At 37.5% G+C, this 22,730-nt stretch overlaps 3 protein-coding genes across 7 annotated transcripts; all 3 read left to right on the top strand.

Moving 5' to 3' along the window:
- Positions 1–1,463: 1,463 nt before the first annotated feature.
- On the top strand, positions 1,464–5,450 carry LOC125275152 (perforin-1-like). 2 transcript variants are annotated; one of them, XM_048201851.1, is made up of 3 exons: positions 1,464–2,629; positions 2,849–3,366; positions 3,467–5,450. In XM_048201851.1, exons 2-3 carry the CDS (start codon positions 2,852–2,854, stop codon positions 4,665–4,667), a joined length of 1,716 nt encoding a protein of 571 aa, XP_048057808.1. In that variant the 5' UTR covers positions 1,464–2,629; positions 2,849–2,851; the 3' UTR covers positions 4,668–5,450. The 2 variants fall into 2 exon arrangements, with proteins under 2 accessions (XP_048057808.1, XP_048057807.1); XM_048201850.1 differs by having other exon boundaries at positions 1,464–2,633; positions 3,467–5,449.
- A 2,226-nt stretch (positions 5,451–7,676) lies between these two features.
- LOC125275154 (perforin-1-like) lies at positions 7,677–10,156 on the top strand. Of its 2 annotated transcripts, none has more exons than XM_048201852.1 (3): positions 7,677–8,039; positions 8,160–8,677; positions 8,791–10,156. In XM_048201852.1, the coding sequence occupies exons 1-3, from the start codon at positions 8,016–8,018 to the stop codon at positions 9,989–9,991; spliced, it is 1,743 nt and encodes a 580-aa protein (XP_048057809.1). In that variant the 5' UTR covers positions 7,677–8,015; the 3' UTR covers positions 9,992–10,156. The 2 variants fall into 2 exon arrangements, with proteins under 2 accessions (XP_048057809.1, XP_048057810.1); XM_048201853.1 differs by having other exon boundaries at positions 7,678–8,005.
- Positions 10,157–14,937: 4,781 nt separating this feature from the next.
- On the top strand, positions 14,938–22,040 carry LOC125275156 (perforin-1-like). 3 transcript variants are annotated; one of them, XM_048201857.1, is made up of 9 exons: positions 14,943–14,997; positions 16,288–16,511; positions 16,716–17,233; positions 17,337–19,246; positions 19,346–19,453; positions 19,727–19,792; positions 20,233–20,322; positions 21,126–21,240; positions 21,331–22,040. In XM_048201857.1, exons 2-4 carry the CDS (start codon positions 16,509–16,511, stop codon positions 18,247–18,249), a joined length of 1,434 nt encoding a protein of 477 aa, XP_048057814.1. In that variant the 5' UTR covers positions 14,943–14,997; positions 16,288–16,508; the 3' UTR covers positions 18,250–19,246; positions 19,346–19,453; positions 19,727–19,792; positions 20,233–20,322; positions 21,126–21,240; positions 21,331–22,040. The 3 variants fall into 3 exon arrangements, with proteins under 3 accessions (XP_048057815.1, XP_048057814.1, XP_048057812.1); XM_048201855.1 differs by having other exon boundaries at positions 19,727–19,788; XM_048201858.1 differs by lacking the exon at positions 16,288–16,511 and having other exon boundaries at positions 14,938–14,997; positions 19,727–19,788.
- Positions 22,041–22,730: the final 690 nt, after the last annotated feature.

Below are 22,730 nucleotides of genomic sequence, written 5' to 3' on the forward strand. Positions count from 1 at the left end.
TTAGGAATAGGTTTGGTGGTATGGGTAGGTTTAAGGGTGGATTAAGAGTAAGGGGAATGAATGGTCAACAGTGTAATTACAGATATAGTTACATGCAGTTTTTTTTTATTTTTAAATAAGTACAATGTAAAAACATGTATGTACCAGAGGTTGCGTTAACCGAAATTTTTCCGTCATTGATGGAATTTTTTTGCAATGACGGAAAAGGCCGTCCGTCATTTTGACAGATTACACTGAGGTTGATGTAACTTGTAACTGTAATTCCCACCCCTGTCCAGTTGGTGGTGCATGCGCTCCAGTGTGGCAGCAGAGCGCGAGTTCAGTCTCCAGGATAAAAATGATGTGTTTGATTACACACAGGCGAGCACCCAATTTAAGTCCATTTTATAATAATAAAGTTATAATACTTATACTTACATAATTTTCTAATCCAGTTTGTTTTGTTTTAAATGGTTTGTTTTGTGGCTGACTATCAAGTTTATGGTCAACGAATGGCTTTTCTGAGGTATAATGTTATGTGACATTGTTTCCAACTCTGACATATTTTCTGATGTTCGTTCATATTTATTTGTTTCGTAGTAAAGAGGAAGGGATGAATGTGTTCAGTCACGATCTGCGACAACTATTCAGAAAACTGAAAAGTGACACAGTCTTTGTAGAACTTTCTTTTCATGATATAAATAAATGTATAGGCTAGGCCCATTTGCTTGTCCTATAAGCTCGTGAAGTTTTTGATTGACACCTTTTGTAATTTTATAATTCCCTGTTGGTTATTTTGCACGTAAGGCAGTCCTATACTGTCTCAGATAAATTTATGTTGATCTCTTTTAGTTAAGTTTGTCACTTAACACGTAACGTCACAATAATATATTTCATATTTTCCAAGCTTTATCAAAGACACTGACAGGTTATGATGTATTGGTTTATGTCAAGTTGTCATAACTCGGACATCTCAAACAATGTCATATTTGCATTAAAAATGACATAACTGAGCGAATGACACTTAATGACAGTTGTCATAAACATTCATAAAACCTCCTTCATATTCATGACATGTGTTATGTCATGATTATGAAGGTGTCATGTCAGTCTTATGCACACCCCTTCAAGTAAAGTGTTACCGTTTAGTCTAGTTAATAAAGTCTCGTTCCTGTTACATGTAAAGTTGTCTGTGTTTTGCGCTCATATACTGGAGTCCCTATTCATGTCGAACCTAACTTACAGGCTCTTAGTAGTACTGTACAATAAGATTGTTATTTCCCATAACCTGGAAATGACCATTTCTTAGAATTAATAAACAATTAACACTGTGTGTTCATTGGACAACGGGTTAATTGATTGTAATATTAATTTTATTACATTAAGTTAATTTTATCAACTGATCCAAATATTAATAATTAATTATAACTAGTTATGATTAATTATTCATATTTATTTTGAGCTAATTTGATACAGTTTATTTTGTCCAGAAACAGTATAAATGATGTCTAAATGAGACCTTATAAGATGTTGAAAATACGTCCACAAAGACCACATTTAAACTAGGTTTTAACCTAATACAGAGGTTCCATGAACGTCTATCGGACGTTCAGAAGACGTCATAAAAAGATGTCATAACTTTCATTCTTTTGGATGTTCAATATGTATGTCAATGCTGAACGGTGAAAAGACGTCTAGAAAGGACGACGCAAAAACTTTCATTCTGGCTCCTCAGTGGATGTCTTTTGGATGTTCAATATGTATGTCAATGCTGAACGGTGAAAAGACGTCTAGAAAGGACGACGCAAAAACTTTCATTCTGGCTCCTCAGTGGATGTCTTTTGGATGTTCAATATGTATGTCACTTGGATGTCAAAACAGAACAGTGAAAAGATGTCTAGAAAGGATGACACAAAAACTTTCATTCTGGTTCCTCAGTGGACGTCTTTTGGATGTTCAATATGTATGTCACTTGGATGTCAATACTGAACGGTGAAAAGACATCTAAAAAAGACGTTTCAAAAACATTCGACAAATACGTTAAATTGACATCTTTTGGACGTGTCTTTGTTTAGTGGGATGGGTCAAGGCAAGAATATCATTGACTAGGGACTTTTATTTTATTAGCCTCTCTGTCACTGTCAGCAGTTTCTTTTATTGTTTTCAAACAATCTTAGACAGTGTCATACCTGTTTGTTCATGAATTAGCATTAAATTAATAATTAAAATTACAATATACAAGAATAATAGATATACAGATAATTTGTATCTTCTCTTATTCATTGGGACTTCTCAGAATGAAACCAGAGCATCTTTTAAATTTCAACTCTTAAGCATAGATGTTCGTCTTCTTTGTAACACTGCCATCCATTTGCAGAGGTTATTGACATATCTGATAACTTAAAATGTTAAAATGTTCTTCTATGTTCACCAGAACATATTTATAGCATTTCTCATCTTAGGCCCATGCAATGTGTTAAACTAATATTAGAAGATTTGTCATAGCCACGTGACTGCATATCATTCGCACTTAAAACCTTTCACACCCACAGCGACGCAGCCAGCGTATAAAATACAGGTTAGAGAGACAACTTTTGTCTCTCTTTTCAACCATGACTCATTTTTGACGAGCTCAGCTGTACATTTAATAGTAGGTAAATGAAAAAAATCATTCAATTAATCATATAATGATTTTAAAGAGATTTTTTTTTTTTTTTTTTTTTTTTAAATGTTATTTGTTTTAAAAAATAGCAAATTTTATGAGGGTGTTATTGTTACAAATCTAGGCTATCATTCTTGTACAGTGATGTTAATTTTCACACCAATAATGATTTGACAGATATATGGATAATTTCTTATCTCCTTACAGATCATGGGGCAGTTCCAGATTTATCTTGTTTTCTGGGCATTGCTTCTTATGACCATTTCTGGAGAGGATGACACAGGTGCATCAAAAGAGTGTGAGGATGCTCCCTTTGTTCCAGGGTACAATCTTGCTGGAGAGGGATTTGATGTTGTGACCATGGAGCGAAAAGGATCTTACGTGATTAACATGGAGAAATGGGATTTAGGAAACAGCACTTGTAAATTGCGCAAAAACAATTACATGAATGGAATAAAACAAAAGCTACCAGCTGCAGTTGTGTTCTGGAGGACTTTGCCAAAGTGTTCAATGAAAGTCTCCAGTCAGATCTTTGAATCAAGTGAAGCACTGGTCAATGATTCCTCATCAGCACTCTCGGTCGGCTGGAAAGTTGGTTTAGATGTGAAGGTTGCTGGAGCTGCAGTCGGAAGCACTCATTCCAGGGAAGCAAAATTTGCAATGACAAAATCCAAAGAAGACAAATACAGTTTCACCAAACATGAAGTTGCATGCAGCTTTTACAGGTGAGAAAGCTGGGTAGTTTTTCCTCATATAATGACAATGAAAAGAAATTTGACCTCTTTGACCTCACTGAATTCAAAGGTATTAACTGTTTCTTTACAGATATCTCGTAGCTGGAAAGCCTCCCCTTCATGCAGAGTTTCTTGAAGCAATCAAATCACTCCCTGCATCCTATGATCCAGACGCCTACCACAACCTGATCACCACATATGGCACTCACTATATCAAAGGTGTCAAGTTAGGGGGGCAAATGAAAGCCATAACAGCCATCAAAACCTGTCAGGCAACAGTGAGTGGACTTACAGACACTGCAGTAAAAGACTGTTTGGATGTAGAAGCCTCTGGTTCATACAACGTAGCAACTGTGAAGGTAGAGTCACATTTTTGTAAAGAAAAAAAGAAGAAAATGGGCACAAATCAAAAGTTCAGCACCATGTTCAATGAGCGCCAGACAGAGATTATCGGAGGAAACATAAATGGTGAAGATCTTCTTTTTTCTGGTTCATCACACCCAAATTCTCTTAAAAACTGGCTTGAGTCTTTGAAGAGCCTCCCTGACATTGTGCGTTACTCTCTGAAACCCCTCCATTTCTTACTGAGTGCTAAACACCCTGCCAGGAAAGGACTGAAGAGAGCTGTTGAAAAATATATAATTGAAAATGCCCTCATGAAGGTTTGTTCTGAGCCTTGTAACATTGGCAGGAAGTGCAGTGCAAGAGACCGATGTGCTTGTGTTTGTAAAAGCAGTCAAATTATAAAGTCTAACTGTTGTCCAGTTGAAAAAGGACTTGCCACCCTGAAAATTTACAGTCTCAGAGCCAAAGGTCTGTATGGAGATGTACGTACTGAAACAGATGGTTTTGTATTGGTTGAATATGGCACACAAAAGAAGCGCACTGAGACTATTAATGATAATGACAATCCACGTTGGCCAGAAACATTCGAGTTTGGTCCTAATAAGATCAGCATGGCAAATAAACTAACTTTTAAAGTATATGATGCAGATAGTTACTGGAACAACGATCTCCTTGGTAAATGCTCTTTTGCTCTTAGAAGTGGAATTGTGCATGACACTTGTGTTTTTAAATATGGTACCTTCTTTTTTACCTATGAAGTGAAATGTGCTCCTAGTCTAAATGGCCCACAGTGTAATGAACACAAAGCTTCTCCAATGGCTGCTCATCTGGCTGACATTTTCAGCTCAAGAAATGGGGTTCTGGTTAAAGACATGCCCAAACTTGAATCATTTCACAATTTCTCAAATAAATTCAACAGCGCTAATGGAAAATGGATAAAGCTGTAGTATTTTAATAGGATCTCAAATCAGGCCTTGTGCATTAAAGCCATAATCTTGCAAAGCTTGCTAATAATCACATGCTTCAAATGCTTAAGTATAAACTTTTTTCAATTATTTGCATTACAATTACTTGTCTTTGTATGCTGTTTTATTAAAGCATTCACAAAACCTGATCTGTGTAATTGATTTGTTGACTTTTTGGGAAGAAAAATTCATAAAACTGACAGCTGCTCTCAAACGATATGTAACTAAAACCTTCTTCTGGAGGCATACTATATCATTGTTTGTAATTATTTGATCAGAATGATTAATTTGAATATAAAATCATATAAACTTAATGAGACACCTTTTGGAAAATATCAATTGAATCAGGTTCAGTCAAATGCTTTGTGTCAAGTTAAATCAGAGCTATCAGGGGCCTGTACCATGATAGTGGTTAAGCAAACCCAGGGTTAAGAGATTAGTTTTGAGTTGATAAAACCAAATCAATCCAATCCAGTTTTGTTGGTACCATGACGCTAATCATCAACTTGCTCTGTCAACTGAGGCTTTGATCCAGTATTCATGGAGTGCACACACATGTAAATGTGACATCAGTAGCAAACAGTGAATCACATGCTTCGAAACTTAGAGAAACTGCGATTCACTTCTCATGAGAGTCTGCATGATTCAGTTCTGTCTTCTGCCGAAGATTAAGAGATTGGAGAATATGAAATGCATTTTCAGAAGAAAATATCTTGCTCTATCAGAGCAAGAGAAAATTGTTGTTAGTACTGTATACTATATAGTTGATATTCCCACTTTATATTAGATGTCTTTAATTCAGTGTTAATTTGGAAATCGTGTTTAAAGGGGACCTATTATGCAAAATTCACTTTTGCATGGTGTTTGGACATAAATGAACCATAAAAAAATCCACCCACTTCTTTTTTTTTAATCCCCATAAATCATAAGCAGTGTCTCAGAACAAGCCGTTTCCAGATCCCTGGCAGTGTGACATCACAAAAGCCACAGGCCCCGTCCATGAATGTTGACAGACACTGTCGTCTTAACATAGAACCGCTCTGAGAGAGTTTACACAGTCCGACACTGCTGCACTGACAAGAATGTCTCCCAAGCGCTTTAGGTGTTCTGTAGCTGGATGGATTAATCCACATAGCTCTCTCCAACAGCTCTATTCAGCCTGAAGTACCCAGAGGTGCCGTCACCATGCGTTCGTTTGTAAACAATAACTTCATCTATTCTGTTTCTTAAGTACAATAAAACATTACCCAATAGATCCTAACTAAAATACTAAACAGATAATAAAATACGATTAGAGTTAGCGCTTAATATTTCTGTATACACAAAATCATTTATAAAATCGTACATAAAGGAATGCGCATGCTGAGGCTCGTTTGAAGTGTCTACCAATAAGATTTGCTGTATTACAAACCAATGAAATTTTGGGGGCGGGGCAACACATATCACTCCGCCCCAATGTGTCGCCCCGCCCCATCTTCCAGGCTGCACTCTGGGGTACTTGAAATTAGTAGGACTCGGTTGCAGCTGGATCTCAACCACACGTTTTCTAAGATCCGCCCCATTCAACTTCTGATTGGCTAGTAATGTTAGTTTAGTTGATAGTGAAAGCTGTGTTCCTCTCGTACCATTGGCAGGCAAACTCATGAACTCAAACTGATATCAACAAATTTTTTTTTTTTTTTAAATGTAGGACTCTCTTTTTTTCCACAGCCAAATGCCGCACACCAGAGAGCCCTGGGTCCATGAGGTCACCCGCCTATGACGTTCTGTCACACCATTGGACTGATTACACATGCTTCATGATGCATTCACGCCGAGGCGTTCCCACAGCATCTCGATGCAGCTCGAGGTCCCATGAAGGGGAAACGGATGCTGCTTAATTACGTTAAATATTTGATGTGTTAATGTGTTCATTTTGCAGCATTAAAATAAAGGTGACATCACTTGACTTGACAACATGTGACACAAAACCTAAAGAACAAAACAATCAATAAATAATGAGAAGGAACAGAGCACAATAAATAAGAAGGAGTGTAGCAAAGGCAATCAAGAGGCTGGACCATAGACTGTAAAAAAATATGGACGTAGTGTCCATGACGTCACCCATAGAGTTCTGAACAGCAGTTCTGAAGCGAAAATGAGGCCGCTGCCATCTTACTGCGAGTCACCACAAGTCACTCCCGGACAACTGAAAATGGGCAAAAAGGCGGGAGGTGGTTTGAGCTGATGTGACTGGTTGCTGAAACCACGCCCGCCTAGCTCGACGTGACCATGTTAGCAGTCAAAGGAGCTATCTATCTATCTTAGACACGATCTAAAATATTAATGAAGATAAGTTTTATCATTAGAAAGTTCTAAAGGTTTACTGTCAATCTACGGCGTTTTTTTTTTTTAAAGATATAGATGCTCCAACACCAGTGTTGGGTGTGCAAATAACAACATGGAAAATCAAATAGGACTTCATACCTTTATAATGAAATAGAGATCGCGAGATGAATCCAATCTGTGGCACTTGGGTAAAAAATATCCAAGCAGTGCTGTAGGATTTTTATATCCTTTTGCCATTGTCATTGTAGTAAATCTCACAACCAAAACTTTCAGCCAATGCCACGATCCAACAACGTGTGTTCTTCTTCCGCAGGCATGCACATCTACACAGACACACATCAGTCTCGAATATTATGCAGCAAGCCATATTTTATAATTGTATAAAATAATCGAGAAAAAGCACAAATACGGCAGAGATGCCAAATTCAGCGGCTGGAATTAGCTGAGGTAAAGTGACGGCTCAGTCACAGACAGCAGCACAATCTACCTGTCACTCAAGTGACCACGCCCTTAATTATGCAGAACTTTAAGGCTTTATATAATTTAAACGGATGAGTTATAAAAAAATTCACTCCCCTCAGAGTTGTCATGAAGGGCAAAATTAGCAGTATAGACCAAAACCACAATGTGAACCAACTTGTAAACATGTTTTTTTCTGCTATAAACTTGAACAATTTAACATGGGACTCAATGAGATTCTGCTCTCTTTTGGAGCCTGTCCCTAGCGGCCAGTCGATGAATCGCAGTTTAAGTCACTTCCGTATTGGCTTCACGAGAGACTGGGGAAGGTTGCCGCTTGGGCTGGACAAGGGGAGCACATATGGTCAACAGTGAAAAACCTTCCAGGGCGGAACCCTGACACATACATCACTGCATATTATTTGTACTACAAAACTTTGACACCCACAACTACACAAGCATCATATGAAATAAGCAGTTAGAGAGACAACATATTTCAGATTCAGTTGATCAGCTAACCTGTGAATTTAATGGTAAAGGAAAATGATTTTGAAGAAACCATTATTAGTACGCACTTGTAATTTCTTTATAATGTTAAAAAGAAAGCAATATTGTTGATATGACATTATTATGTAAAATTTGAAACCAATAATGATTTGACAGAAAAATTTTCTCATCTCATTACAGATGGAGCAGTTCCATGTTTACCTTGTTGTTTTCTGGGCATTGCTTCTCATGAACATTTCTGGAGAGGATGACACAGGTGCATCAAACAAGTGTGAAGATGCTCCATTTGTTCCAGGGTACAATCTTGCTGGAGAGGGATTTGATGTTGTGACCATGGAGCGAAAAGGATCTTACGTGATCAACATGGAGAAATGGGATTTAGGAAACGGCACTTGTAAATTGCGCAAGAACAGTTACATGAATGGAATAAAACAGAAGCTACCAGCAGCAGTTAAAGACTGGAGGGCTTTGCCAAAGTGTTCAATGAAAGTCGCCAGTCAGATCTTTGAATCAAGTGAAGCACTGGTCAATGATTCCTCATCAGCACTTTCGGTCGACTGGAAAGTTGGTTTAGATGTGAAGGCTCCTGGAGCTTCGTTCGGAAGCACTCATTCCAGGGAAGCGAAATTTGCAATGACAAAATCAAAACAAGACAAATACAGTTTCACCAAACATAAAGTTGCATGCAGCTTTTACAGGTGAGATAGCTGGGTTGTTTTCCTCATAAAATGTCAATAAAAAGAAATTAAAACTTTAAATTGCTCCCTCTATGGTCCCACTGAATTCAAGCAGGTTTACTGTTTCTTTACAGATATCGTGTAGCTGAAAAGCCTCCTCTTAATGCAGAGTTTCTTGAAGCAATCACATCGCTCCCTGCATCCTACAATCCAGATGCCTTCCGCAACCTGATCACCACATATGGCACTCACTATATCAAAGATGTCAAGTTAGGGGGGCAAATAAAAGCCATAACAGCCTTCAAAACCTGTCAGGCAACATTGAGTGGGCTTACAGACACTGCAGTAAAAGACTGTTTGGATGTAGAAGCCTCTGGTTCATACAATGCAGCAACTGTGAAGACAGAAAGCCATTTTTGTAAAGAACAGAAAAAGAAGATGGGCACAAATCAAAAGTTCAGCACCATGTTCAATGAGCGCCAGACAGAGATTATCGGAGGAAACATAAATGGAGAAGATCTGCTTTTTTCTGGTTCATCACACCCAAATTCCCTTAAGAACTGGCTTGAGTCTTTGAAGAGCCTCCCTGACATTGTGCACTACTCTCTGAAACCCCTCCATTTCTTACTGAGTACTAAACATCCTGCCAGAAGAGGACTGAAGAGAGCTGTTGAAAAATACATAATTGAAAATGCCCTCATGAAAGTTTGCTCTGAGTCTTGCAAGATTGGCAGGAAGTGCAGTGCAAGAGACCGATGTGCTTGTGTTTGTGAAGGTAGTCAAATTATAAAGTCTAACTGTTGTCCTGCTGAAAAAGGACTTGCCACCCTGAAAGTTTACAACCTTAGAGCCAATGGTCTGTATGGAGATGTACATACTCAAACAGATGGTGTTGTATTAGTTAAATATGGCACACAAGAGAAGCGCACTGAGATTATTAATAATAATGACAATCCACGTTGGCCAGAAACATTTGATTTTGGTCCTATTAAGTTCAGCATGGCTAATTTACTAACTTTTGAAGTATATGATGCAGACAGTTACTGGAACAGCGATCCCCTCGGTAAATGCTCTTTTTCTCTTAGAAGTGGAACTGTGCGTGACACTTGTATTTTTAAATATGGTACCTTCTTTTTTACCTATGAAGTGAAATGTGCTCCTAGTCTAAATGGCCCACAGTGTAATGAACACAAAGCTTCTCCAATGGCTGCCCCTCTGGCTGACATTTTCAGCTCGAGAAATGGTGTGCTGGTTAAAGACATGCCCAGACTTGAATCAGCTCACAATTTATCAAATAAATTCAAAAGCGCTTCTGGAAAACAGATAAAGCTGTAGGATTTTAGTAGGATCTCATATCAGGTGTTATGCATTAAAGCCATAATCTTGCAAAGCTTGCTAATAATCACATGCTTAAAATGCTTAAGTATAAACATTGCTCAATAATTTTCATTCCAATTACTTGTCTTTGTATTTTGTTTTATTAAAGCATTCACAAAACCTGATCTGTGTGATTTATTTAATTTTTAGAAAGAAAAAATCCTAAAACTGCTAAAACTGACAGCTGCTCTGCAAAAGATATGTAACTAAAACCTTCTTCTGGGGAGGCACATTATATCATTGTTTGTGATTATTTGAATAGAATGATACATTTGATTATAAATTCATATAAACTTAATGAGAAAACCTTTGCAAAATAGTAATTGAAGCAAATTCAGTCACATGCTTTGTGTCAAGTTAAATCAGAGCTATCAGGGGGCTGTACAATGATGGTAGTTGAACAAACTCAGGGTTAAGTGTTAAGAATTTTGAGTTGACAATTCAAATCAATCCAGTCGAGTTTTGTTGGTACCATGACACTGATCATCAACTTAAGTGTGACATCAGTAGCAAACAGTCAATCACATACCTTAAAACTAGAGAAACTACAATTCACTTCCCACAAGAAAGTCTGCACGATTAAATTCTCTCTTCTGCCGAACATTAAGATATTGAAGAACATGAAATATATAAATGCATTTACTAAAGAGAAAATATCCTGCAATATCAGAGCAAGTGAAAATTGTGAAGTTAGTTTATGTAGTTGATAAAGTCCCACTTTATATTAGATGTCTTTAAAGCTGCAGTAGGGAGTTTTCAGAAAACGTTGACTTAGCCTGAAAATTCGAACAAGCACAACTCACAGGTCACTCCCCCTTGCTCTCTGCTGCGCTACAGCCCTCCCTCCACAGCTCCTCCCCCATCACAACGAAGCCTGCCGTGAACGCGCAGGCTAGTAAGCAAGCAGGGCCACCGATGACGGCTGATAAACAGTTATGGCACATTCACTGGTACAGACGAAACATCAACAATATGATTTACATTGACTATGGCCTGCCCATACTTTGACTACAAACTTGGTCCTCAAAACATTACGTATTTTGCAATAGCCTACATGTAATGTAACTATATGACGTTGCACTATTTCTATAATAAATAGCTAGTAAGATAATATAATGGTAACTAACGTTACAGTATGCAAGTAATTATTCTATCGATATGTAATGCTAAATAAGGTTTACTAGTACATTATTTCAGCAACATGACAAGCCACTGAATTAGTAGGTTTCAATAGTTGCTTTCCACAGTGCGTGACATTTTATCTGTATGTTATGTGGCTAGAGTTTTGACACTAGGCGTTTCTCAAAACCAAGTTCACTAAGTTCGGACTCGGGAGACACGTTCTCAGGAGAACGAACTCCCGTGGACGGGAGAACACAAGTCCGGTGATTCTGCAAATGGAACAGCAGCGTACTTGATAACGTCACTCAGCTCGCGCTGGCTTCTCCGGTTATCTCTGTATGTATATTTTAGCCAAGAATAAAACAAAATTTGTTATTAAACACCACTCTGCCTCGTTTCATTTTATTTAAAGAAACAAACAAAAACATAATAGCCTCAGGTAACGAGTGATTAATTATCTGCAATGTCTGCTTATATTTATAACAAAATATTAAACAACCCGCCTCTTTTCGTTTACATTTCAAAAATATTTAATGTAATACTATTTGTGCATACTCTGATTATCTTCACTGTAATGAAATGAAATAGGCTTTAACATAAAACACAACCTTCTCTTTTTGTTAAATGTCAGTTTTAATGTTCAATAATAGCCATTATAAAAGGTATAAAAATATACAATAAGAAATAAAGCAAACAAGTCAGTCAAGCGTACAAAATCAGCGCTTTAGTATGATACAAAAGTTAAATAGCCACATAATAAATTTATGAAACGTCACGTTGCTTTCAGCCAAAATGGTGCCAGCGGCAAACGTCAGAAGGATTAGCCGAGGTAAGGCTGCTCTCGGCTGGGTACATGAGTGCTGAGCGTCCGGTGATCTCCTGGATCTCACAACTCCGACAACGTCAGATCAAATTTTCAGAAAGGCGCTATCTTTATCAATAAACCACAAATTTGAGCTTTAAACCAGCACATTCTCGCCTAAAAAAAATCTTAAAACTGCATATCATCATGACATAATAGAGCCCGATCACACGAAAATGCGTATCAATAGTATGAGTTTGTAATCTTGAATTTGAACGCCTGTACGCGCTGTGCACTATGGCTGTGCATGACAGGAGAGTGATCAGCGCGCACACGAGCTTGATTGACACTGCTTAGACACTCCTCCTGGCTCTGATTGGTTGTTTCTTACCGGGAGCGGTGTATTTCTGCAAATGGCAATAGGACCACTGGGAGGAGCCAGATGAGCTTGATTTTTTCACAGATTATCTGTCTCATATTCTACTGTCAGGACATAATGACAGGTTTAACAAATATGTAAAAAATTAATTTTTACAAAAGTTACCTACTGCAGCTTTAAGTGTTAATTTCACTTGACAAATAATGTTCGGCATTATTTCCATCAATGACATTTTTTCACAAATGATAACGAGATAATAACTAAATAACTAACAATTTGGAATGACAAAAACTATGATGAAAATCTATTGACATTTTCATCAACAAATAAAAACGAGACGAAAATGTTAGGGAGGGACGATTTAGGAAGAGATCCAGTCTTAACTGATCATTTTTAGTTCAACCAAAAATGAAAATTATATCATTAATGACTCACTCTCATGTCGTTCCAAACCTGTAAGACCTCCGTTCATCTTTGAAACACAGTTTAAGCTATTTTAGATTTAGTCCGAGAGCTTTCTGTCCCTTCATTGAAAATGTTTGTACGGTAGACTGTCCATGTCCAGAAAGGTAATAAAAACATCATCAAAGTAGTCCATGTGATATCAGTGGGTTAGTTAGAATTTGTTGAAGCATCGAAAATACATTTTGGTCCAAAAATAACAAAAACTACGACTTTATTCAGCATTGTCTTCTCTTCCGGAATCCTTTCCATTGAATTGATTCCATTGAATTGATTCCATTGAATCCTTTCATCTGTCGGCGTTGGTAATGCACTTTTACGTCACCATGGTTGTTTTTGGCGATTAGGACATCCGCGACATTTTGAAGCATCGAAAATACATTTTGGTCCAAAAATAACAAAAACTACAACTTTATTCAGCATTGTATTCTCTTCCGGGTCTGTTGTCAATTCGCGTTCACGACTCCGCTTCTTCTTCTTCTTCTTTCCTGTTTTACGGCGGTTGGCATCCAGCTTATTGGTGCGTTACTGCCCCCTTCTGCTCCGGAGTGTGGTTCACGACTCCACAGTGACGCTGCTGATGTAAGACGCTGCTGACGTGTTATCTAGTGCGCCAGAGCTTTGTTTACAGTCTGAGGGAGACGCACGCTGTATTCAAGCTATTCTACATTGTTTGTATTTTGGTCTTGCTATATTTTTTAAAATGGTGCGTAAGTGTGCATGTCGCGGATGTCCTAATCGCCAAAAACAACCACGGCGACGTAAAAGTGCATTACCAACGCCGACAGATGAAAGGATTCAATAGAATCAATTCAATGGAATCAATTCAATGGAAAGGATTCCAGAAGAGAAGACAATGCTGAATAAAGTCATAGTTGTTGTTATTTTTGGACCAAAATGTATTTTCGATGCTTTAACAAAATTCTAACTACCACACTGATGTCACATGGACTACTTTGATGATGTTTTTATTACCTTTCAGGTCATGGACAGTATACCGTACATACATTTTCAATGGAGGGACAGAAAGCTTTCGGACTAAATCTAAAATATCTTAAACTGTGTTCCGAAGATGAACGGAGGTCTTACGGGGTTTGGAACGACATGAGGGTGAGTCATTAATGACATAATTTTCATTTTTGGGTGAACTAACCCTTTAACACTGCAAAAGCTTTAAGATCTGCCGCACGTGACGCGGCTCTGCATCCTACTTTCTCACAATGCTTTGTATTCATTTAAGACTTTATTTAACTCATTTAAGACTGTGCTTATGAGGATACTTGACAAAACGGGTATTTTGGCATAATTTTGTGTGTTTTCGTCCATTCAAGCTCAAAAGAGAACTGCTTCCGGAGCTTCTCCGTGAGAGACTCAAGGCCAGTGCGCCTCACAGGTGGAGCTCATTATCTCTCGCGTCACCGGCCTCACGCCGTTCCCTCACGGCTCTCACCCGCCCTGCTCGGCACAGTAATAGGTAGTATTATTTAGGGCTGCAAGATTATGACAAAAATCATAATTGTCGATTATTCCCTTGAAATTGTAATTGCAATTATTAATTACGATTATCACAATTTACATTGAATGATGTTTTGAATAGCTTTATACCATTGTTTGAAGCAATAATATTTTTTTATTTGGTCTGTTTGATTTCAAATGGTAAACTGAATTAAAAAAAAACAAGTAAACTGTAATAAAATAAGAAAAAATAACAAATTACTAACAATAGCAGAAATAAATACATTAGAATAAAGATAGAAATTAAATAGACTGCTTTCTTTTTTTCAGGTAGTCTAACAGTAGTGATCAGGTTATTAACTGAATAAAGAAACAAAGTAATGAAATGTTAAACAACATTGGATAATCTTCATTGTAAAAATTAAATACAGATTAATAAATTAAAGTTACAGAAGTTAATCAGTCAAGAGCAGTAAGTGATGTTACAATGTTTCTTTGTCTTTTGTTGTTTGATTAACATTAACAACATAGAGAGCGGCATGTTTATTCGGCCACTGTCCCTTTAAGATTTGACAGACACATTTTTGCTGAACTGTTCACCATGATGGGCATAGAGTGCCTCAGGGATGACGCATTTTTGTAGGCAAAGCCCGGAAGCGAGTTAGCATTTTAGGACTTCCGGTTCCAACGCCGTCAAGTCTATGGATTTTTTGAATGGGTTTTTGCTAAATCGCCTGAAATAAGGTCTGTGGTTAACAAAGCCTCTAAATACTTTCACGTTTTGATCTATGACATAAAACACACCAGTTATAACCCACTTGTGATTTTTTAAACTTTTACTGTGTCTTAAAATCGGCGGTTGCTAACAAATTGCTAAAAGGGACTACTTCCTTTGGCGGGGACTTTAGACGTCATCATTAAAAACGGGACATTTAGACAGCATTTCTCATGAAAAAGTGGATAAGTATTAATAACAGCGCAGATCATAATCAGCGATCATGTTTGTAAATAAAGTATGTAAATAAAGTCGTGTCGCACTTGAATGTGCAGTATGGAGCCCGGGAAGTCACCTCGAGGAGAGAAAAAAACAAGACTCACAAATCTGTCACCACAGTTTTGCAATTCGTCACCTCAGTTTATAAACCATACTCACAGATTCTTTAATTGTTCCCTCAGTTTAATAAATTGCACCCACTGATTAATAAACCGTACCCACGAATTTCCAGTCCGTACACTCAGATTTGTAAACTGTACCTTCGGTTTTAAAATCCGTGCCCACAAATCCATGCCCAGGTTTTCACAATCCGTTCCCCCAGTTTTGCAAACTGTACTCATGGATTTGTGATCATATAGGTGCCAAATTATGTTTTTGCTGGTGGATGCCCACATTCCATACAATTAATTATACTTGATGCTCATATTTCAAGAGTATTGTCTTTTCTTCATGCGATGATGTGCTTATGAATTCATTACACATTTATTCATGTCTCGTAAAGAGAAATACATGGACAGCAAATACATTACCAACCAAACAAAAGCACATATTATTTCCATGTTGTAGCAAGTCGCACTCTTGCTGATATACCTTAAGATTTTGCAGTTAATTTCTTAAAATGCAATTTGTCACTGTGCAAAATACAGAAAGCAAACTTTTGTATCAGGTTATGTTGTAATGTAAACATAATGGTAAAATTGTGTGTATTATAAATCCAGCAATCAGAGAGGTTCCTGAATCTCAATCATTTTTTGAGATAAGCACCCCCCCTCATATAAACAGTTATTAATGATATTTTATATTGTTGTTGTTGTTGTTGTTGTTATTGATATTATCATTCATTGATTTGTATATATTTTCTATCTTGTTTTATTTAGTTTTTTGTAAAATGTAAAATTCAAATAAAAATAAGAGTGTAACCATATAGGCTACCCGCTAATGTAATGCTAGCTAAAGGATGGTGAAAAAACAGAGGCTGCATTAATTGCATAATAAACTGAAAAAAATAATTGCATGTGTTAATGTGTTAATTTTGACAGCACTAAAATAAAGGTGACATCATAAGGAGTGTAGCAAAGGGAATCAAGAGGCGGGACAACAGGGGCACATATGGCCAACACAGAAATCTGACACTCATATCACTGCATATTATTTGTACTACAAAACTTTGACACCTACGACTACACAAGCATCATATAAAATGAGAAGTTAGAGAGACAACATATTTCAGATTCAACTGATCAGCTCACCTGTGAATTTAATGGTAAAGAAAACTGAAAAATCATCACATAAATCACATTATGATTTTGAAGAAATTATTACCGTTTTACATACACATTTGTAATTTGTTTATAATGTTAAAATATAGCAATATTGTTGATATGATCAATTTTATGAGAACATTATTGTTATGTAAAATTTGAAACCAATAATGATTTGACAGAAACATTTTCTCATCTCATTACAGATGGGGCAGTTCCAAGTTTACCTTGTTGTTTTCTGGGCATTGCTTCTCATAACCATTTCTGCAGAAGATGACACAGGTGCATCAAAAGAGTGTGAGAATGCTCCCTTTGTTCCAGGATACAATCTTGCTGGAGAGGGATTTGATGTTGTGACCATGGAGCGAAAAGGATCTTACGTGATCAACATGGAGAAATGGGATTTAGGAAACGGCACTTGTAAATTGCGCAAAAACAGTTACATGAATGGAATAAAACAGAAGCTACCAGCAGCAGTTAAAGACTGGAGGACTTTGCCAAAGTGTTCAATGAAAGTCACCAGTCAGATCTTTGAATCAAGTGAAGCACTGGTCAATGATTCCTCATCAGCACTTTCGGTCGACTGGAAAGTTGGTTTAGATGTGAAGGCTCCTGGAGCTTCGTTCGGAAGCACTCATTCCAGGGAAGCGAAATTTGCAATGACAAAATCAAAACAAGACAAATACAGTTTCACCAAACATAAAGTTGCATGCAGCTTTTACAGGTGAGAAAGTTGGGTTGTTTTCCTCATAAAATGACAATGAAAACTTTAAATTGCTCCCTCTATGGTCCCACTGAATTCAAGCAGGTTTACTGTTTCTTTACAGATATTGTGTAGCTGAAAAGCCTCCTCTTAATGAAGAGTTTATTGAAGCAATCACATCACTCCCTGCATCCTACGATCCAGACGCCTACCGCAACCTGATCACCACATATGGCACTCACTATATCAAAGATGTCAAGTTAGGGGGGCAAATGAAAGCCATAACAGCCTTCAAAACCTGTCAGGCAACAGTGAGTGGGCTTACAGATACTGCGGTAAAAGACTGTTTGGATGTAGAAGCCTCTGGTTCATACAATGCAGCAACTGTGAAGACAGAAAGCCATTTTTGTAAAGAACAGAAAAGGAAGATGGGCACAAATCAAAAGTTCAGCACCATGTTCAGTGAGCGTCAGACAGAAATTATCGGAGGAAACATAAATGGAGAAGATCTGCTTTTTTCTGGTTCATCACACCCAAATTCCCTTAAGAACTGGCTTGAGTCTTTGAAGAGCCTACCTGACATTGTGCGTTACTCTCTGAAACCCCTCCATTTCTTACTGAGTGCTAAACATCCTGCCAGGAAAGGACTGAAGAGAGCTGTTGAAAAATACATAATTGAAAATGCCCTCATGAAAGTTTGCTCTGAGTCTTGCAAGATTGGCAAGAAGTGCAGTGCAAGAGACAGATGTGCTTGTGTTTGTGAAGGTAGTCAGATTATAAAGTCTAACTGCTGTCCAGCTGAAAAAGGACTTGCCACCCTGAAAGTTTACAAGCTTAGAGCCAATGGTTTGTATGGAGATACATTTACACAAACAGATGGCTCTGTATTAGTTAAATATGGCACACAAAGCAAGCACACTGAGATTATTAATAATAATGACAATCCACGTTGGCCAGAAACATTTGAGTTTGGTCCTATTAAGATCAGCATGGCCAATACCAAACTAACTTTTAAAGTATATCACTCTCAGAAATAAAGGTACAGTGAGGGTACAATTAAGTACTTTAAGGTACAAATTTCACAAATGTGCCAGCAAAGAAACAAACATGTATCCAGCTGAGTACCAAAAAGTACCTTTCCAAAGAAAAGGGGTACACAATGAAATATGCATGGTGAAAGGTACATATATGTACCCTTTGAAAAGGTACATTGTCATATAAAGTAATAGTTAAGGTACAACATTCACAAATGTACCATTAAAGGTCCTATCGTGTTCCCATGGGGTACTTAGAAGTACCTTTTGGGTACACATCCTGTAGGGTACAAAAAAGTACCTTATTCAAGTCAAAGGGTACACTTCCTGTGGGGTACTAAGAAGTACTTTTCAAGTTACAGGGTACACAATCCTCTGGGGTAGCAGCTACTTATGCGTGCCTTTTCTAAGACTGATAGAGCCTTTGTCATAATTTGTAAATGTGGTATGCCTTGGACAGATTGACACAATAAATGTGTTATCTCCTGGGCGGGCAGTTTGTGTTTATGAAAATAAAAACAATACATATATTTCATATGGTAGCACATAAAAAGCTCTATAAATAATGAATAATCATTTATAAAAATAAATATACATTATATATATTTCAATTTATTACAATGTTAACGGCTGTTTTTTGTCGGCCAATCACGTCACGCCTCTCGTCTTTTCAAACTGCGGCGGATCGCGCTCTTTTCACTCCGGCCTGGTTTGAGGGGAATCGCGATGCTTTGGACCGTTCCGTAAGTTACGGTAGATAATACTTGTTAAAATGCGTAGTGCTGAAAAAAACGATCATAGAAATAGTTAGCTAACAAATATGTTGTTAATTAACGTTAGTTGGAGAGTGGCGACGTACGTCGAGCAGTGTAGCGTTAGTGAAGTGTTAGCCAGGCAGAGCGCACGACAAGCTGCCCAGCACACCAGATCATTATAAACAACTAAAAGAGTGCATTATAAGTGAAGGATTTAACGTGGAGCGTTTGCTTTGCTGCATCAGGTACGTTCAAAGTGCTCCTGTGATGTGTTTTGCGGTTGACCGAGTAAAATGTTGTCTGTTCTCATCGCATTACTTTCTACGGTATGAATTTTCTTCAAGGACGTTGTCAAGAATTTGATTCGATGTTGACGGAGATGAAGGTTTGACCGATTTCACGTCAAGCACAGGAGCCCTACCACAAATGCTGGAGAGTGCCGTCAAATCCAGGTAACGTATTTTGTTTTTTGTATAGTAAATGTATTTTTAATGTGAGGATATTTTAGATGACTTGTTTAGGCAATATAATTTGCAATCTATGTTCTGTCTGTCAATCTATCTTATGCCTTGGTTGTTGTCAGCTGGCCTCTAAATTTCTCATGATATAACTTATTAACATGCAGCTTACAACATCATCTGACTGTTTGATAGATATTAGAAATGAATGTATTTTGTTGAGATCAATACTTTGTTCTTAAATTTTTTGTTCTTTGATTTAATCAGCAGTGAAGATGAACATCTAAGGGGACTCCCACAATGGCTTGCTGCTCGGATATGCTGTGTGTGTAGGTCTCATTGCATTTCAGTCTTTACTTATTTTCTTCTTTTACATAAAGTTATAAAAAAAATAATTCTACTCACCCTCATACTGTTACAAACCTGTCTGAGTTTCTTCTGTTGAACACACAAGAAGACGTTCTGAAGAATGTTGGTAACAGGACACTTGATGCTATCCATTGACTTATAGTATTTTTATATATTTTTTCCCAACTATGTAAGTCACAGGCTACCGTCAACTGTCTGGTTACCAGCATTCTTTAAAAATATCTTTTATGTTCAGCAGAAGAAAGAAACTCATGCAGGTTTGGAACATGAGGAGGAGTAACAATAACATTTTCATTTTTTGGTGTAATATCCCTTTAAGATATTTTAATAGACAATGCAAAAGTTGATATATTTGCTGATACTGATATATTTTGAAAATGTTTCCTCTTTTGGATAAATAACAGATGGAAAGACTGAGGAGTTGAAAGCTGATTCTACCCTGGAAAGGAGTAATTTTCTCTTTTAGAGGGGGTGGAAGACCAAGCAGATACTATGTAAGTGTGAGGTCTTTACTTACACGCACATCTCTTGTTTAATTTATCATAACAAATATTCATTAATATGACTTGACGTGAAGGAGGACAGATGCAGGTAATTGCACATGTTGATCTCTGACTGTTTAGGTTTCTTTAGTGCAAATCTATGGAGCTGCTGTAAATACATAATAATGGTAATGGTACACATTCAAGTCTTAATGAAAAAAAAAAAAAAAACTCTTCACCCTTACTAACTTATTTAACCTTAAAAACACATGCACTGAGTGTAAAATGTGGACAGTTTAGTCTTAAAAAAATAAATAAAATAAACTTTATGGTTGCCATCCTCTGTGGCTGGCTTGTCAGTATTGTAATATTGTGGTTATCACAACAACCCTAGGCCCATAGGCTGCTCTTAATTAGGGCTGCACGATTAATTGCATGCGATTGTCACGCGCATTTCGTCAGTAAAACCGGTTCCCTGATTACCGCTAAATCGCCATCACCTGCTTTCAAATGAAGCGGCATTTAATAGACAGAACCGTAGATCACTGACAAGCCACGCAATATCGCGTTCATATCGCAGATGAATCGCCTTCGATAATGAACGCGATATTGTGTGGCTTGTCAGTGAACTACGGCTCTGTCTATTAAATGCCGCTCCATTTGAAAGCAGGTGATGCCGATTTAGCGGTAATCAGGGAACCGGCTTTACTGACGAAATGCGCGTGACAATCGCATGCGATTAATCGTGCAGCCCTACTCTTAATCCTACACTTAAACATTTGTTGCATCTCTAATCTGTTTTCATTCATTTTCAGATTAAAAAGTGCTACACAATGATGGTTGTTCTTGCATATCTTCTGCCACCGTTGCCTGGAAGTCGATGCAATGTTAAATCTGAAATTTCATTTCTTTCAATTTAATTTTGTACCGGTAAGTTTTACATGGACCGTTATTTTTGTAATGATGTCTTGATGCATTATAAACTCCTAAAATGTATTTATTTTTTCCCTTAACTCTTAGCGTGGAGCCACTATTGCATCCCTCTGCAGCAGTTTTGAGACCGCATCAAAGACCAGACCACAGCAGATCTACATTGGAAGTTTGAAGAGCACAGCATGACAGTACATCATTACGAGGATTGACAGAGTAACCATTCCTGTGGATGAGGGCCTGATGTGCTGTGGACAATATATTCTAGGTGTGAAACTTGTCCTGTCCACCACAGATTAGTTTGGTCTTTTCTTTCTAAGACTGGAGCATCTAATATTGAAACACCACATTCTCTTCTTTTTAAAACTGACATCGTTTCGCTAGAAAACAACCTCTTCTTCAGCTGTGATTGCGTACAGCCCGTTTAAACACTTCAAAGACTTTTAAAACTGCATTGATTTGGACTTAAAAACGATGGTAACCAATGAACTCCATTGTTAGAAGAAAAATCCAGAAATGTTTTCCTCAAAAAACAAAATTTCTCTCCCACTGAGGAAAGAAAGACATGGATATCTTGGATGGCATTGGGTGAGTAAATTATTAGGAAATTTTCTTTTTGGGGTGAACTAATCCTTTAAGCATACAATGAACACTCACAGTAGCTTTTAGTCAATATAAAGCGTTATGTTATCTTATGTTATGTTCTTACACTGCAGTAAGTAATGCATTCATAAAGTGATTCTCTATTAAAGTTGTTTAAATGTGAAAAACTTTGTTTATTAAAGTTTATTGCAAACGAAGATTGTGGTGTGCGGTCGTTATTCTCTTTCCAGTATTTTAATTTGTACAGTTTAACTTCTTTTAAATCATTGATTGTGGGAAAACAAAATATTGCTTTCTTTTGCTCTCATTCTTTTCTATTTATCAAGGACATTTTTGCCACTTTATAGGTACAATGGCATCGTCGCTGGGGTGGTACCCCTAACGAGAACAAATTGGTACCATCTAATGGGGTACATTTTTGTACCAGTGGATTAAGGTACAAATGTATTGCTAAGGTACCAAATTGTCTCTCAAAAGGTACAATATAAAAGGGTACCATTGCTGTACCTCGGGGGTACCACCCCAGCGATGAGCCATTTGTACCCTCAAAGGTACATATTTGTACCTAAAAGGCACAAACTGTAGGGGTACTTCTTTGTACCCATTAATATGGTACAAGTTTGTTCCCCTTGGGGGTACTGCCCCAGCGACGAGCATTTGTACCTTTTTTTGGTCTTTTCTGTACCTTTATTTCTGAGAGTGGACGAAGACAGTTACTGGAACAGCGATTTCCTTGGTTCATGCTCTTTTGATCTTAGAAGTGGAGTTGTGTATGACACTTGTATTTTTAAATATGGCACCTTCTATTTTACCTATGAAGTGAAGTGTGCTCCCAGTCTACAAGGCCCACAGTGTAATGAACACAAACCTTCTCCAATGGCTGCCCC

This window comes from Megalobrama amblycephala, linkage group LG9 (genome assembly GCF_018812025.1).
Source record: "Megalobrama amblycephala isolate DHTTF-2021 linkage group LG9, ASM1881202v1, whole genome shotgun sequence".
Classification (NCBI taxonomy): Eukaryota; Metazoa; Chordata; class Actinopteri; order Cypriniformes; family Xenocyprididae; genus Megalobrama; species Megalobrama amblycephala.

Coding starts and splice junctions, on each gene's coding strand:
- LOC125275152 (XM_048201851.1), top strand. CDS start 2,852: ATGGGGCAGTTCCAGATTTATCTTGTTTTCTGGGCATTGCTTCTTATG. Junction 3,367..3,466: donor GTTGCATGCAGCTTTTACAG/GTGAGAAAGCTG, acceptor GTTTCTTTACAG/ATATCTCGTAGCTGGAAAGC.
- LOC125275156 (XM_048201857.1), top strand. Junction 17,234..17,336: donor GTTGCATGCAGCTTTTACAG/GTGAGAAAGTTG, acceptor GTTTCTTTACAG/ATATTGTGTAGCTGAAAAGC.
- LOC125275154 (XM_048201852.1), top strand. CDS start 8,016: ATGATTTTGAAGAAACCATTATTA. Junction 8,040..8,159: donor TTTTGAAGAAACCATTATTA/GTACGCACTTGT, acceptor ATCTCATTACAG/ATGGAGCAGTTCCATGTTTA. Junction 8,678..8,790: donor GTTGCATGCAGCTTTTACAG/GTGAGATAGCTG, acceptor GTTTCTTTACAG/ATATCGTGTAGCTGAAAAGC.